At 36.0% G+C, this 18,445-nt stretch overlaps 1 protein-coding gene across 1 annotated transcript in view; it reads left to right on the top strand.

Annotated features, from left to right (window-relative positions):
• The window catches only part of dusp10 (dual specificity phosphatase 10), a 35,991-nt gene extending 18,455 nt beyond the window's left edge, over positions 1-17,536 (top strand). Inside the window, exons 3-4 of the mRNA XM_056481591.1 lie at positions 8,113-8,481; positions 12,130-17,536. Coding sequence (XP_056337566.1) covers positions 8,113-8,481; positions 12,130-12,395 — 635 coding nt within the window. The 3' untranslated portion in view covers positions 12,396-17,536. The remainder of the gene's footprint in view (positions 1-8,112; positions 8,482-12,129) is intronic.
• Positions 17,537-18,445: the final 909 nt, after the last annotated feature.

Raw genomic sequence — 18,445 nt, 5'->3', positions numbered from 1 at the left:
ATAACATCAACAGGAGCGAGCCTGCATGACTCTAGCCTAAAGGCTGATTTAAGTTGTGTTCTAAATAAAAGCAACGACATGCAACAGAAGGAATATTTTCTATAATATTGTCCTAGCCAACACCTGAAATATATATTTTAGAAATGTTTTCTATTTCTTGCAGCTGAACAACAGAAAACTGACAATGGCTACGTTAACATGGACATCAGTAATCGAATTATTTGCTTCAATCTAATTAAGAAAATAATACGACTAAGGTGTTTACATGAGTTGCTTTGAATGTTCCTGTCATGATCTCGTTTTACATGTTATAACACAATTCGATTAACGTCATTGGGTCAGCGCGCTATCCACATTTCCTCCAGAGTTTCATGCAATTTCGGGTGTTTCATTATTAATTTGTCGACTTTAACTGCAGTTTGACACTTCCACTTTCATTCGGGAACATTTCATGCATGCCCCCCTGACAGACGAGATATTGGATGCAACTATGAACTGCTGGAAGAGTGTAGTTTTAATGGAAGTTCATACCGCATGCTGAATGGAAGAAAAAAACCTCCGCATTTCACGATGCAGGTGTCTGTGGTCTGCACTGACTGGGTAGCTGCAAAGAGTGTCAAACAGCCGTGTGTGTGTGTGTGTGGACTATCCTGTCGCATAACGCGGCGAAAAGTCCTACATGACGGTAATAATTTGATTGTGTTTACATGCCTGTACTGCACTTCAATAATGCGACTAAAATCGGCATACTCCACACGTCCTAATTCTATTTCTCTTTAGTTTGATTATGACCTTAATCTGATGAAATTAATCAAAAATCTCTATTTACATGGTCAACTCTTAATCAGAGTATTGTCTTAATCGCATTCAAATTTAATTATTGGTGTCCATGCAAACATAGTCACTGATTACCTCAGGTACACCTCATGTGCTTTATTCAGTGTTAAATGCTAATAATGTGAGTCTGAAGGCCATTTTACATGACATTTATTGCCACACTACTGAAAACAGCAGCAGATAGTTCACCTCAGATCTGGAGAATAAAACAAACCGTCTGAGATTGAGTTTTAGATCTGTGACTCAACATATATCAAAACCAACATACATCAGTGGTTCAGCATCTAGATTTATGTATTAATTAATTATAACCTTTACCATTTCGCTGGAGTGCAGTGAGCGCACTATTCTGTGCTTCTTATTGGCTCACTGATGCAAACAACCCAATTGCTTATCACTGCAAATCTCGTCACGAAGCGTGTTGTTAGGACACGGGGTTACAATGTAACCTGCTCTCCTAATGTTTACGCTCCTAATATTTATATTATTTGCTAATTAATAACCTCATGTGGAACTCTGAATCTGCGTCTCATTTTGGAGTCTGCTATTGTCCACCGGAGGTCACGTTTCAGTCACGGACGCATGCTCTGAGAGCCTTCATGACTGAATGAATGAAATACGCTGTTTTCCAGCAAGGCAACCCAGGGTGCTGAACTGGCTAAACTGACATTGAAATGGCAGGAATGTTCACTCAGCATGTTTCTGAAATATCTACAAACATATTAAGGTATTTTTATGCTTTAGAAGAGTCAGAAACTGACATACAACACCTTTAACTTATAAGTAATTATTGAGATTAGATGTATGTATGTGTATATAGTATACCTATTAGTATAGTATACCTCCTACAGGGGTCACCAAACTTGTTCCTGGAGCTCCAGCGTCCTGCAGATTTTAGCTCCAACTCTAATCAAACACACCTGAACGAGCTAATCAAGGTCTAGGTATACTTAAACACCCAGGCAGGTGTGTTGAGGCAAGTTGGAGCTAATTCCTGCAGGGCACCGGACCTCCAGGAACAAGATTGGTGACCCCTGGTATATAACTCTGGGCATGCAGCAGTGTGGGTGGTACGCTTCTTTGGGGCTTCTCCACACCGTAACTCTCCTGGATGTGGGAAAGACAGTGAAGTTGGACTCAGCAGAGTTATATAAGAGATACATGTTTCACATTGTGCACAGCCCAAGATTTTGCCTGCTGGCACCGTTGAAACTGGTGTTTGGAATTAGCACGAGTGAGCACATGTTTGGCTATAGCAGCTGGCCATGTATATTGACCCTGTGGAGCTTCACACCAACAGTTTTGGTGGAGACAGGAGAGTTGAGCTGCACGTTTAATTCTGCAGCTGAGTTGGGCAGCTCTGGTTTTGTGTGTGTGTGTGTGTGTGTGTGTGTGTGTGTGTGTGTGTGTGTGTGTGTGCGTGTGTGTGTGTGTGTGTGTGTGTGTGTGTGTGTGTGTGAGAGTGCATTTGTGTGTGGGCGCATGTGTGTATGGGTTTTTGTGTGGGCATGTGTCTTGGCAATGTGTGTATGCGTACATGTGTGTTTGTGCACGTGTCTGCTTACATATGTGTATGCTTGTTTGTTGTCAATTGTCTGAGTACGTGCTTGTGTGTGTGTGTGTGTGTGTGTGTGTGTGTGTGTGTGTGTGTGTGTGTGTGTGTGTGTGTGTGTGTGTGTGAATGCATTAGTGTATGTATCTTGGCATGTGCATGTGTCTCTGGGTATGTGTGTGTGTGCTCTTGTTTGTGTGAGTATGTGTGCGATTTGCGTGGGTGTCTAGGTGCTTCTGTGTGCATGTCTGGTTCCTTGTGTGTATGCGTGTTTGTGTTGTCATTTGTCTGGGTTGTCTGCTTGTGTGGGAGCATGTGTGTTTGTGTGTCTGGGTATGTGTGCATGCGTGTGTGTGTGTGTGTGTGTGTGTGTGTCTGGGTATGTGTGCATGTGTGACTTTGTTTGTTTTTGTCTCGGTGCTTTTTGTGTGTGTGCGCGTGTGAGTGTGTGTGTGTGTGTGTGCGTGTGTGTGTGTGTGTGTGTGTCTGGGTATGTGTGCATGTGTGACTTTGTTTGTTTTTGTCTCGGTGCTTTTTGTGTGTGTGCGCGTGTGAGTGTGTGTGTGTGTGTGTGTGTGTGTGTGTTTGTGTGTGTGTGTGTGTGTGTGTGTGTGTGTGTGTGTGTGTGTGTGTGTGTGTACCTGGGTGCGTGTGTGTCTGGATATGTGTGCATGTGTGACTGTGTGTTTTTGTCTGGGTGCTTTTGTGTGTGTGCACGTGTGAGTGTGTGCGTGTGTGTGTGCGTGCATGTGTCTGGGTACATGTGAATATTTGTGTGCATGTCTGTGATGCATACGTGTTCTTCATTTAACTGTCATTAATGCTTGATCTGCAACTGAACATCAGAAGAGAGTAAAGCTGTTCAGTGATGTCCAGTTTGAGCAGTGTATCAGCAGGATGTTTGCTTTACAACATTTATTATGAGGGTGTTTGCTTGTTTGCTTATGTTTGATCTCTTGTCATCTCTGTGTGTGTGTGTGTGTGTGTGTGTGTGTGTGTGTGTGTGTGTGTGTGTGTGTGTGTGCTCAGGTCTTCCGGTGTTGTTTGAGATTTAACACACAATTTACTACACTGCAGGACAGCTGAGAACACAACACAACCAGGAGAGTTAAATTTTATTATATTATATTAAATTATTATATTAAACTATATTATAGTATTATTATATTAAATTATATTATAGTATATTATATTATATTATATTATATTATATTATATTAAATTATATTATATTATATTATATTATATTATATTATATTATATTATATTATATTAAATTATATTATATTATATTATATTAAACCATATTATATTATATTATATTATATTAAATTATATTATATTAAACTATATTATAGTTATATTATATTATATTATATTATATTAAATTATATTATATTAAACCATATTATATTATATTAAACTATATTATAGTATTATTATATTATATTATATTATATTATATTATATTATATTATATTATATTAAATTATATTATATTATATTATATTAAACCATATTATATTATATTATATTATATTAAATTATATTATATTAAACTATATTATAGTATTATTATATTATATTAAATTATATTATATTATATTATATTATATTATATTATATTATATTATATTATATTATATTATATTATATTATATTGAATTATATTATTTTATATTATATTATATTAAACCATATTATATTATATTATATTATATTAAATTATATTATATTAAACTATATTATAGTTATATTATATTATATTATATTATATTAAACTAAACTATATTATATTATTTTATATTATATTATATTATATTATATTATATTATTATATTATATTATGAACCACCAACTATTGCAGCATATGTTTTACGCAGTGGATGCCCTTCCAGCTGTAACCCAGTACTGGGAAACACCCAATACAGATTTATTCACACACTCATATACTGCAGCCAATTTAGTTCATCAGTTCCCCTATAGCGCATGTGTTTAGACTGTGGGGGAAACCGGAGCCCCCGGAGGAAACCCACGCCAACACGAAGAGATTAGGCAAACTCCACACAAAAATGCCATCTGACCCAGTCTGGACTCGAACCAGCAGCCTTCTTGCTGTGAGGTGACAGTGCTAACCACTGAGCCACCATGCAGCCTTATATTATATTATATTGTATTATATTATATCTAACTATAGTATATTATATTATGTTATTTGATATATTACATTATATTTTACTATATTATATTCAAATGTATGCCTTATGTAATAAAGTATATATTAATAATACATTATTTAATAATAGAGATTAGATTAGAAAAGAACTATACAAATTATAATATATAATCAGACATATATATATATATATAATTTAATGATGGAGATTATATAATGAAACTGAAATGGACATTGTATTAGAAAATAATAATAAATTAAAGAATAACAATGCATGTTTTTGTGAGTGTGTGTGTGTTTGTTGTGTGTCAACTATGATTGAATGAGGTTAAATGATATGTGTGTCTTTGATTTTATTGTCCCCATGTTTCTGACCTGCAGTGAATGTACAGTATGACCTGTTAAATGCGATGAGCGCTGACTTTTCTCAGGAGATTTTAATCATTCATGCAAATGCGACAGATCTGTTACTCGATCTGGACCTGAAATGCAAATAACATGCAAATCGTCACCTGACCTCAAAAAACAGCACATGTCTTACCATGATGAAAAATAAGAGCGTTAACTCTGACGGCTGCACATGAAACATTAAGTCATGTTGTTCATATTAAAGTTTGTGTGTGTGTGTGTGTGTGTGTGTGGTGTGTGTGTGTGTGTGTGTGGTGTGTGTGTGTGTGTGTGTGTGTGTGTGTGTGTGTGTGTTAGGCCTGTCACGATATCTGGTTTTTCTTGTACGATATATTGCACCAAAATATATTGCCATAAACAATATTATTGTCATTTTAGCACAATTGTACACCGCTCATTATATAATCCCAGAATGACAATATATGATCATCACAATGCAAGTTACACTCTTCCAAAGAACACATCATGTTTGATTCTTAAGACTATTTAACTTAATTACAGTCATTTTAACAGTTTAATAATATAGCATTGGAATCAAAATATGAAAACGCATATCCTAAATAAATAATAATAAATGTTTACAAGAAAGTGCAAGGTAAAGAGTAACAGAGGCTGCGATATCTGCGACCAGATCTGTTTTCAGCGATCCGACATCTAGGCTTGGGCCAGTATAAGATTCTGACGGTATGATAACTGCAAGTGCATGTGTTTGAACTGTGGGGGAAACCAGAGCACCCGGAGGAAACCCACGGCAACATGAGGAGAACATGCGAACTCCACACAGAAACACCTAGTGGCCCAGCTGGGACTCAAAACAGTGACTTTCTTGCTTTGAGGCAACAGTGCTAACCACTGAGCCACGTGCCGCCTGCTTTTTAAATTTGATATACTAATTTATTAGTGCTGAGAAAAGATTAATCTCGATTAATCGCATCCAAAATAATTTTGAAAAAAATAAATAAATTCACAGGAGGGCGAATAATTTTGACTACAACCATATGTGAGCCTGACCCAAGACACATTTCTATGGTTAATGGTAGAGCTGCATGTTTAATTGAAAAAAGATTGCGATCTCGATTCGACCCTACACACCGGCTGCGTCCGAAACCGCATACTTCCATACTATACCGTACGCTAAAATCAGTATGCGAGCCAAGTAGTACGTCCAAATTCATAGAATTTGAAAATCAGTATGCGAGAAGTACCTGGTTGACTTACTACGTCCGGCGATATTCTGAAGTGCGCATCCCATGCATGCTGCGCTGTCCCATGATGCCCTGCAAGAGAATTCATGAATGGCAGTAAAGCAACCCAACTGACGGTAGGTCACGTGACTATGACAAAGTGGCGGATGTAGTACGTCCGAATTCCATTCATAATTCTTACACTCATACTGTATAGAGCGCACTTTTCTAATGGCCAAGTAGTACGTTTAAATTCAAATGCAGTACCTACTGAGTAGTAGGCGGTTTCAGACGCAGCCATGATCTTAATTCTGCTTCAAGGTCCGGAGAGAAGCATAAAGTCGCACAAGTCTTTACATTGTTTTAAACACGTTGCTCAGCAACATGGGAACCCCCAAATGGTGTTAAAAGTGGTTTATACTGTATTTATAAGCTATAATTCACCTAAAAATGTCATTTTATTCTTAATGTAATGATGTATTCGTGACCTCGAAATAACGCATGAGCTCACGCACTGTCTGTTTACTACCAAGACGACACATGCGTGCCTGCCAATGATGTCAACTTTAGTGAACAGAACCCGCATAGGCTGTGGATAACAGGTAAAAGTTGTAAATAAAGAGCACGGGGAGATAGTTTGGGAGCTACGCGGGAAGTATGATTTGCATGAATCTTTTTTTTTTTTTTTTCAAAGTGATGAAAAAAAGCTTTGATTAAAGATTTTTTTTTTTTTAAAAGCGGCCATGACATGAGCACAGTTGGCAGTGAAAGTGAAACCGACGCGCACATCGTTTAAAGGATTACGACAAGCATTTTTTCCTTCATAGCTAACACAAAGGGTTGTGCATGAGAATAAATGTTTACTGGGTCTGTATAACTACTCTAGCCTATATAACATTGAATATAATGCAAGATTATGACTGATTTTACCAGTGAATAAATGGTCTAATAATGTTGACAATGACAGATTGCAAGCACATGTCTCAAACATAAAAATTCAACATCAGAATTATGAATAATATTGTGATGTCGTCACTTTACTGTGCATTCAAGAGTTCACACTTAGATAATCCTCGACTATGGTAGCAGGTTTGGCATGCTGTCCCGGGAGAGAACCCTGAGCTCGGGGATAGATGAGCCCAAGGCTCCCACCTGGTCATTGAGCATTAGGAGGGCTACGAGATCAGGTAGTTCTCAAGAACCCCCCCATTTTTTATTTACCTACATCTTGAAAAATCGTTCTATAGATATAAATAAATTTAGTATGTATGCGTTAAGTGCTTGTGACTGTTACTACGATTCACTTGAGTCACATGTTTTGGACTGTGGGAAGAAACCGGAGTACCCGGGGAAAACCCACACGAACATGGGGAGAACTCCGCACAGAGAGCGCCGGCTGGCTCGGTTAGGACTTGAACCAGTGGCCTTCTTGCTGTGAGGCAGCAGTGCTAGTCACTGAGCCGCCGTGTCACCCGATCCTAGGATTGAGGAGGAGGGAGAAGGAAAGGATGGGGGGGGTTTCCAAAACGAAGATAGGAACTGAAGTTAGGCTTGATATTTATGTTAAATTTGGGCTATTCCAATTGGCTGGCTAATGATTAGCGATAAAGAGCAGCAGCAGTCAATCACATCACGTGTTCTTCTCGAAGTTAGTTTGTGAAACTTCACTTAATGACCAGGACATATTTAAAGTCTGTTCACCATTCCAAGTCTATACAGCATTGAGCATTTTAACCAACAGTAGACCTACACATAGGCTTAATAGTATCACAGTTTTATGAAATAACAATAATAATAGCCCACTCATATTAACCTTTGTTACATCTACAGAATCCTGAGAAAAACAGGATCTTTATTTTAAGCTAAAAAATCGTGATTCTCCTTTTAGCCAGAATCGTGCAGCCCTAGTTAATGGACAATGAATTTGATGTTGTGTTGTGTGTTGTTTGTGTCAGGAGGTCTCTCTGGTTTCCGGCAGACCCATGCTGACCTGTGTGAGCACTCTCTGCATCTGGATGAGGGTCAGGATGGCAGCGGAGCCATGGGTCTGTCTGGCGCTCTACCTCATTCCCTGCCCTCCACGCCTGACATCGAGAACGCGGAGCTGACGGCCGTCCTGCCCTTCCTCTACTTGGGCAACGAGCGGGACGCGCAAGACCTGGAGCTTCTACAGCGTCTGGACATCGGCTTCATCCTCAACGTCACCACACACCTACCGCTCTACCACTACGACATCGCGCGGTTCTGCTATAAACGTCTGCCAGCCACCGACAGCAACAAACAGAACCTGCGGCAGTACTTCGAGGAGGCCTTCGAGTTCATAGGTGGCGCACACTACACTCGTACACACTGCAGGAACATCATGATTTTGACCCGATTCTTGCTTATTAATAATAGAATTAATTCACTTTAATTATTAGAGGCTGGTTATATTCACACACTGCTGCGTTTAAACCCCTTAAAGTGATTTTTGCATAGTAGCTACCATGCATAGTGTTGAGCTACCATGCTCAACAGAAATGACTCTGATTGGCTGTGAAGGTCATCAGTTCACCGAACTCACCGCTTTTTACTGAGTGTAAACACAGATACAGGGACACTGGAGCATTTTAAAGCCACGATTCATCAGCGGATCGCTCGTATGTCAGCTTATAGACAAACCAGCTAATCGACATGAATTTAAAACGCTCTAGTGTTCGGTGAACTGATGACCCTCACGGCCAATCACAGTCATTCCTGTTGAGCATGTGAACTCAATGGCAAATCAGCGCTGTTTAAGAACGCTTAACAGCACTCAAAAGTTAGTGGGAATTGGATGATTTTAAAATTTCAGTAGCGACTGGTACCGAATTTCAGTATCTTGACAACACTATTGTGAAGTAAATTCAAAGTCAAATGTAGTACCTACTCGAGTAGTAGGCGATTTTGGACACAACCTCAGACTTTGATTAAAGATTACAGAAACAAACTGTTGTTTTTAGTGGATTAACGTGTAAGGACAAATTTTTTCACCTTAAGAATAACAATAACAATGCGCGCTACCAAAATAAACATTTTAAAATCTCTGTGAAATTAAACTTTTTACAGAGTATGGTACTTCCTAGGGATTCACGACATTGAAAATGTTCTCCGATATACAGTACATTGCAATATGAACGATTTTTCAAGACTGCTTGAACAGCTCTAAGAGTCTAGCAAAACTGAATGCTTTATTATCCTCTTGATTCTAAAAAGCAGTACGAGTGAGTGTGGATGAGTGCACTACCTATGCACTTCTTAAATGTAACTGCTAAATACATCTACTGTAAAATAATACAACCAACTTAAAAAAGAATCAATGTTGGTCATCAAAGCGCTCAAATGTTTGCTGGAAATGGATGTTTTAAAAATGTCAGTATCGATTGGTACCAAATTCCAGTATCGTGACAACACTACTACACAACCGTTAGAAGAGTACGTTATATAATGTGAACGAAATTCGGGCGTACAATATCGACTATTTGTCATGAACTTGTCCTACCCACGTCAGTTGCATTGCTTCACTCCCATTTATGAAGTCTCTTGCAGTGCATCCTGGGTAGTGCCAGAAGGAATCTGCGGATTTTTTTTTTGCTATTTCTGCGAAGAATTTTGTTAAAAATTTGCAGATTTATGTGGAATGATTTTGGGAGTATCATAACTAAAAAATTGATATATGAAGTAAAAAACAATACCATTTTAAACTTTAATGTTAACAATGCAAATCCAATTAGATACACTTTATTTGGTAAACAAAGCAAGTCTCTTATAATATCTCTACTAAAAGACAGAAAATATTACTTTACAAACTGGATCGTTAATGAATCATATGAATATTTTCATGTTAGTCAATATATAAAATGAAATTAATTTAAAAACAGAATATTAATGTACACACATTTACACAAGTAAATAAACAAAATCAATCATGTGCTAAAAATATCTGTGGAATTCTGCGCACGCAGATTTCGTGTGGGCCTAATCATGGGTAGGGCCAGATGGAATCTGTGGACATTTTTTTTGCTATTTCTGCGGAGAATTTTGGTAAAAATCTGAGGATTTCTGCGGAATTATTTTGGGAGTATCATAACTAAAACCTTAATATGTGAAATAAAAAATAATATCTTCTTTAGCTTGTATTTAATATGTTTAAAATGCAAATCCAATTAGATTCACTTTATTTGGTAAACAAAGCAAGTCTCTCATACAATATCTCTACTAAAAGACAGAGAATATTACTGTACACACTGTATTGTACATAAATCAGATTAATATTTCCATATTAGTCAATAATATTACTGTAATTAATTAAAAACTAAATAAATATAGATTTACACACATTTACTCAAGTAAATAAACAGAATCAACCATGGGCTAAAAATCTGCGGAATTCTGCGCACGCAGATTTCGTGTGGGCCTAATCATGGGTAGGGCCAGATGGAATCTGCGGACATTTTTTGCTATTTCTGCAGAGAATTTTGGTAAATCTGCGGATTTCTGCAGAATTATTTTGGGAGTATCATAACTAAAAAATTAATATGTGAAATAAAAAATTATATCTTTTAACTTTTATTTAATGTTTAAAATGCAAATCCAATTAGATTCACTTTATTAGATTAGATTCAAGTCTCTCATATAATATCTCTATTAAAAGACAGAGAATATTACTGTACACACTGTACTGTAAATAAATCAGATGAACATTTTCATATTAGCCAATAATATTACTGTAATTAATTTAAAAACTGAATAAATATAAATTTACACACATTTACTCAAGTAAATATACAAAATTAATGATCGGCTAAAAGTCCGGAATTCTGTGGAAAATCTGTGGAAAATCTGCAGAATTCTGTGGAAAATCTGCAGAATTCTGTGGAAAATCTGTGGAATTCTGTGGAAAATCTGTGGAAAATCTGCGGAATTCTGTGGAAATTCTGTGGAATTCTGTGGAAAATCTGTGGAATTCTGTGGAAAATCTGTGGAATTTTGTGGAAAATCTGTGGAATTCTGCGCGTGCAGATTTCGTGTGGCCCTAATCATGTGATCTAGCATAGCATCCAATGGATGCGCACTTCAGAACCTCACCAGGAGTAGTAGGTCATCCGCCTACTTCTCGCATACTGCTTTTCCAATACTATGAATTCAGACATATCATTCGCATACTGTTTTTATTAATACTGAAGTATGCCATTTTGGACACAGCCTGAGCATCTGCTTCTGTAAATGTTAACCTGAGTGTTTGCAAAGCAACTGTATTTCATTATTCTTAACCATGCCCCTTTTACTGTTAGTTTGCTTTGAGAGAATGATGTGTAAAAGAAAGCCTCGCTCCCTACTCAATAATCTGTTTCAGTAGGGTGTACATCAACATACTGAAATAAATGTCTCAGCAGCTTCCTGTTCATGTGGCCTTTAAAGTGGAGCTATTATGAAAAAATCCCTTTTATAAGGGGTTGTGTGTCAGCGGTGTGTGAATATATCCAGCCCCTAATGGTAAATATTAATTAATTCTATTGTTTAAAAAACACTTTGATTGACATTCTCCCTTCGTACGTGTCATCAGAGGGGGAAGCCCCGCCCACTAGTGATCATCTCTTCCTCATTAGCGTAAACAGCTCTGAGTGAGAAGCAGCCATCCGCCATTAGAGTTTTGAATCTGCTGCGTAGCTCCGCCCAATCTCAAGAGCACAGTCTTATTTGAATTTAAAGCGACAGTCACCAAAACACCACATTTTGGGTCAAAGCCTAAAAGGGTCAGTTTCAGAGAGTTAAAAAACATTATCCGAGTGGTATTTTGAGCTGAAACTTCACACACACACACACTCTAGATTCATCAGAGACTTACTTTACATCTTGTAAAAAGGCACATGATAGGTCCCCTTTAAATCTTCATCTGTTGAGTGTTTTCTTCATCTTAAGTGTTTATTGTGTGTGTGTGTGTGTGTGTGTAGAAGAGGCTCATCAGGCAGGTCGAGGGCTACTAATCCACTGTCAGGCCGGTGTGTCTCGATCCGCCACCATCGTCATCGCCTACCTGATGAAACACACCTGGATGACCATGACGGACGCCTACAAGTTCGTGAAGTCGCGGAGGCCCATCATTTCACCGAACCTCAACTTCATGGGGCAACTTTTAGAGTTTGAGGAAGACCTGAACAACGGCATCACTCCTCGAATACTGACGCCCAGACTCACAGGCCTCGAGACCCTCGTATAGCGGATTAAAGAGCCAGTTTGAGGATTTCTAGCCGTGCATGAGGAGAAGAGGAAGACACTAGCTATGTTTCCATCCAAACATGCCAATAAGATCCATGCGCAAAGGTGAAATATTGCAGAAAACATTTGAGAGTGTTTTTATTCAGTCAAAGAGGATAAAATCTGATATATCTGCAAATATCAGTCAGAGAAGTGTAGTTTGATGCGGTGTTTTTTTCTTCTCTAATAAATCAGAAGATGAAGACGAAATGTAATGAACGCGGTGGCTTTTAGAGGCGTAAGACGCTCAAGACAGTTCTGGAGGGAATAATAATAATAATAGAAGAAGAATAATACTGAAGCACTGTGATGACGGACTGACGGAGGGCTGAGGCCTTTTACAATCAGCAGAACAACCTTTCAGATCTGCAACAATGTGCTGGTTTGTCCATTTAATGCATCCCATCACATGCATTTTCATCACATCATCGATTTACTGATGCGCATGCTGGTGTTTATTCAGTAAATTTGTCTCCATCGTAGTTTATGCACATTTTTTCTTATCGAATTATCCAGCATTTTCATAATATATGTGCATCCATTAAGTGTTTGTTTATGTGATGTACTAAAATGCGTATAAAAGTAGGTGGATGGAAACATAGCTATAGATCTGCAAACACTGTGCTGTGGTCATCACTGCTGCTGCCCGAAGACCCACAGAGAGTCTGAGCTGCTGTTTACACGACGCTTTCAGCCAAAAATGGGAAACTTTTTGTGTTTTTTTTTTTGTCAGTTCATTTATGCCAGTGTTTCTCAACCATGTTCCTTGAGGACCACCTGCACTGCATGTTTTGGATGTCTCCTTTGTCAGTCACACCCATTACAGGTCTTTCAGTCTCTGCTAATGAGTTGATGATCTGAATCAGGAGTGTTGGGTTAAGGAGACTTGGAAAACGTGCTGAGCTGGTGGGCCTCCAGGAAGGTGGTCGAGAAACACTGATTTTTACAACATTTTGGTGGCTTAATTTTGGTGACATCATACTAGTGTGTAGTACATGCTATTAGGGCTGTGACGGTAACGGATTTTCTGTTACCGTGGTGATGAAGCAAGAAATCATGCGGTATGACGATTAACCGCGCATATATATATAAATTCTAAACACACACCAACGTTGAGTGAATGCACGTCATCAATTTCCTACAGCTATGGTTTACTAACAGTAATCTAGCGCCAACTACTGGCCTGGCATATGTAATACAGTATTTTTAAGAGTTTGCGTAAACTCAAATTATTTTAAAAGCATTGTCATTGTACACACTGAAAAAAAAAGTTGACGCAACTTAAAATTGTAAAGTAACTCTGCACAGCTTTTTTTTTTTTGAGTTGACTCAACTTTTAACCCAAATACTGGACTTGACTTAATTTAAGTTGCGTCAACTTAAAAAGCTCTGCAGCAAGCTGTCTTAGAATTTTAAGTTAAGTCAACTTGTTTGTTTTACAGTGTTGTTGACAATCCCCTGTGAAATCTTAGTTTCGTTTAACAAAGCAAGAACATTTTCACAGTTTTACCTATTATATATTATATCTTTTTCATCAATTATAATGTCAATATTATTAGACCACTTACCAGAATTATTATTATTATTTAATTAATATATTTTTATTTATTTATTTTTAAAAATGCAATACCTGTATCCTATGAAAATAACTAGTAAAACTATAACTAGTAAAATATTATATACTGGGCACCGCAGAGGCTCAGTGGAGGATGAATCATTTTGCCTTCAACTGTATACGTGATAATTGCATTATAAACGCAAGGGAAATTAATTAAATTATAATTTAATTACAGAATAAACACTAGGGAAACATTTCCATTTTTGACTGCATGGTTGTTGTGTAAACGTAGCCTAAAATAAACCCGGCTTGTGTGTTTTCATGCCATACTTCTGTGTTTTTGTTGTTTACAGATGCATTCAGGTGCTTATTTGTGGCTTGGATCTTGTTTTTGATGGTTAACAGTTTTGGTATCGCTTTACATTGAGGGTCCGTTTGTTTATGACGTCAGGGATCTTAGCAAAGACTGAAAAAACAAACAAACTATAAAACGGTTTTACTTTAAATTGAATAGGATTGACTGCAAAACAATTCACAATTTAAATGCAAAAAATACAATTTAATAAACTTAAAATTAATTATATTTAGCATCAAATTATCATAAAAATTACAAAAAATAAAAATAACGTTTTTACTTTAAATGAAAGGAACTAAAAAAGATGTTTTGTTTTAGCTTAGCTTTGGCTTGGCTTAGTTTTTTTTGTTTGTGTTTTGGCTCAGTTTAGTTTTTGCTTTGCTTTGTTTTAGTTTAGTTTTAGTCTAGCTTGTTTTGTTTTAGTTTTGACTTGGCTTTTAGTTTTAGCTTCACTTTGTTTTATTTTTAGCTTAATTTATTCTTAGATTAGCTTTGGTTTGTTTTAGTTTTACTTTAGTTTAGTTTTAGCGTAGCAGGGTGCACTCACACTATGGTATATGAACTGTGCCCGCGCACAGTTTCCCAGTTCGTTCGAGAAGTGTGAGTGCTCTGAATCGCGGTTTGGTTAGGCTATGGTGCGGTAAAGTGGCTGATCTGTTCTACGAAATATCTGACTGCGTGTCACTGCATATCAAACGACTAAAAGGATGTAACTGCAGGCCGTCGGTAAAGAGGGGAGGGGGGACAAATGCAATTCAGCACGGTTAAAACAACCATGCCTAGTGTGAGTACACCCTTACTTTTAGCTTTGATTTTATTTAATTTTTAGCTTGGTTTAGTCTTAGCTTTGTTTTGTTTTAGCTTAACTTAGCCTAGCTTTGTTTTGTTTAACACTAATGCAGTTAATTTCATTTAGTTGAAGTTGATTTGCTAAAAACCTCTATGAAGAAAAGCTAAGAGACAACTTGGAACCGTTTCTCAGGATTTGGGGTACATAGCTATTATTTTGCTTTTAGCTTTGGTTTGTTTTAGTTTTACTTTAGTTTAGTTTTAGCGTAGCAGGGTGCACTCACACTATGGTATATGAACTGAGCCCGGGCACATTTTCCCAGTTCGTTTGAGAAGTGTGAGTGCTCTGAATCGGGCTCAGGCACAGTTGGAGGAGGTGTGCCAGAGCGCTGTTTGGTTAGGCTATGGTGCGGTAAAGTGGCTGATCTGTTCGGTGAAACATTTGACTGCGTCACTGCATATCAAACGACTAAAAGGATGTAACTGCAGGCCGTCTGTAAAGAGGGGAGGGGGGACAAATGCCTAGTGTGAGTACACCCCTACTTTTAGCTTTGATTTAATTAAATTTTTAGCTTAGTTTAGTCTCAGCTTTGTTTTGTTTTAGCTTAACTTAGCCTAGCTTTGTTTTGTTTAACACTAATGCAGTTAATTTCATTTAGTTGAAGTTGATTTGCTAAAAACCTCAATGAAGAAAAGCTAAGAGACAACCGTTTCTCAGGATTTGGGGTACATAGCTGTTATTTTGCTTTTATTCAGTAAACTACATTTCTGTAAACATTCAGTCCAAATTTCAAACAAATATGTTGTCATTTAAAGCATTTTAATCTTGTATAAAATTACAAAAAACTGATTTTCAAACATGTTTATGATAATATTAAATGATGTAAATCAATATAAATGATGCAATGCCAAAGTTTTAACCTCTGAAGAGTTAACAAATGTATATTTGGTGAAATAACCCTGACTTTCAGTTGTTCAATAGATATTGATACAAATAAAGACAATTTTTTAGTTTAAAATTTGACAAAAAAGAAGAAATTATTAATTACTTAAATTAAATAATGCTACAAATAATGATCCAAAATACATTGAATATTCTAAAGTACTGAATAATAAAAATAAAGCACTAAAAGTGAACAGCAGTACTTAAAATCATAAACAAATGGACCTGAATATAAAGTCTTACCAAATTAGGTTTAAAAAACAGCTTTATAAGTGTCAGAATGCCTGTTTGTGTGAGTATTTATGTCTTTATTATCACTGACAATCACATTTGGTTTAAATATAAACGACTGCATGATTATTACAGGCAACAGCTGAAGTATATCTCTATTATATCACCATCAAATATAGCTCCGACATCTGCTTGCAGACTACTTTGGTTTGCAATGACACGAGGATATATTTATTTTTGTTTATAATGCCATTATTGCACATTGTGTGTGTGAATGATTGAGCAGTATCTAATGTAAATCTGCCTTTGCACTGTAAAAATGATTACTTAAAGTGAGTAAATCCATTGCCTTAAAAGTGACTTAAACTTAAAATACAAGTAATTCTGTTGTAACTTCGGCTTAGTCTCTATTTCACAGCAGAATGAACCGCCAACTATTGCAGCATATGTTTTACAAAGTGGATGGCCTTGCAACTGCAACCCAGTACTGGGAAACACCCATAAACTCTCATTCACTACAGCTAATTTAGTTAATCAATTCCCCTATAGCGCATGTGTTTGGACTGTGAGGGAAACCGGAGCACCCAGAGGAAACCCACACCAACACAGGGAGAACATGCAAACTCCACACAGAAATGCCAATTGACCCAGCCTGCACTCGAACCAGCTACGTTCCTGCTGTGAGGCGACAGTGCTAACCACTGAGCCACCACGTCAACCCTCACTTAACTTATTTTTATTAGAATTATGGGTAGTTTATTTACTTAAGTTTAAGGCAATGGGTTTACCCGTCAGACTTTGTACAGTGTGTGTCGGACAGATTTCAGTGACTGCTTCACAACTGTGGAAAGATGTATTTTTGCGTATGAACCGTGCCTCAATCGGTGCCTTAACTCCTGTTGTTTCCTGACTTTTCTGAGTCAAGGCTTTAAAACCGGAGCTCTGTGTAGCGCGAGGGTTTCTGTCTGTTTTTAATACGCTAGAAAAGTCCATTTCTATTGCGATTGGACAGAAATGCTGTGAAATAATTTAACTGAGTGTAAAGTAAACCGTTTATTACTCCTCACCCGTCAACATGAAGGGTTTTTCTAAGAAAATGCAGTTTTATTTTTCAGCTTTACACAAACCTCCTGCACTTTGGCCGTATTTTTGTGCATTTGTTTAATAAAGAAAATAAAATACTCTTAGAAGAAACAACAATCAGTAGTGAAAAAAAGAACCTTGAGTTTTGTTGAAATTATTATTATTAATATTATTATTATGATGATGATGATTGTTATTATTATTTCTATATATATATATATATACATATATAATTGTAAAGATGATGATGATTATTATTATTATATATGATGATTATGTATGTTATTATTATGATTAATTATTAATTCTTCTTATTATTATTATTAATATTATTAAATGATGAAGATGATTATTGTTATTATATATGATGATGTTATTATTATTATTATTATATATATTATTCTTATTATATATGATGATGATGATGATGATGATGATGATGATGATGATGATGATGTTGTTATTATTAATTATTATTATTAAAATTATATGATGAAGATGATGATTGTTATTATTTTTATTATCACATATGATGATGATTGTTATTATTATTATTATTATTATTATTATTATTATATGATGATGATGTTGTTTGTTATAATCATTGTTATTTATTATGATGTAGATTATTGTTATTCTTATTATTATTTTATTTCTACTAATAAAATAATAAATTAATGCATAATAATAGATAATTATTGCTATTATTGTTTATTCTTTTTTTAATTCTAACAATATTATACTATTAATATTGATAATGGTAAACAATATTAATAATAAAAATGATCATATTTGATAACAATAGTAAATGAATAGGCAAATAAATTCCAGTGTGTTAGTAAAAGCAGTCAACATCATTTTCACAATCTAATTTATTATTTTAATAATAATAATAATAATAATAATAATAATACATAATAACACTCATTTTTGTTAATATTATGTTACTATTAATAATATTAATATTATTGATTTCATGTTTATAATAATTATAATCATATATCATCATCATTATTATTATTAATATATAGTACTAGTGATTCATCATATTAA

The sequence above is a fragment of the Danio aesculapii genome, chromosome 20, assembly GCF_903798145.1.
Source record: "Danio aesculapii chromosome 20, fDanAes4.1, whole genome shotgun sequence".
In the NCBI taxonomy this organism is placed as follows: Eukaryota; Metazoa; Chordata; class Actinopteri; order Cypriniformes; family Danionidae; genus Danio; species Danio aesculapii.
The sequence above is the reverse complement of the archived record's forward strand: the minus strand, read 5'-3'. Positions and strand labels throughout refer to the sequence as shown.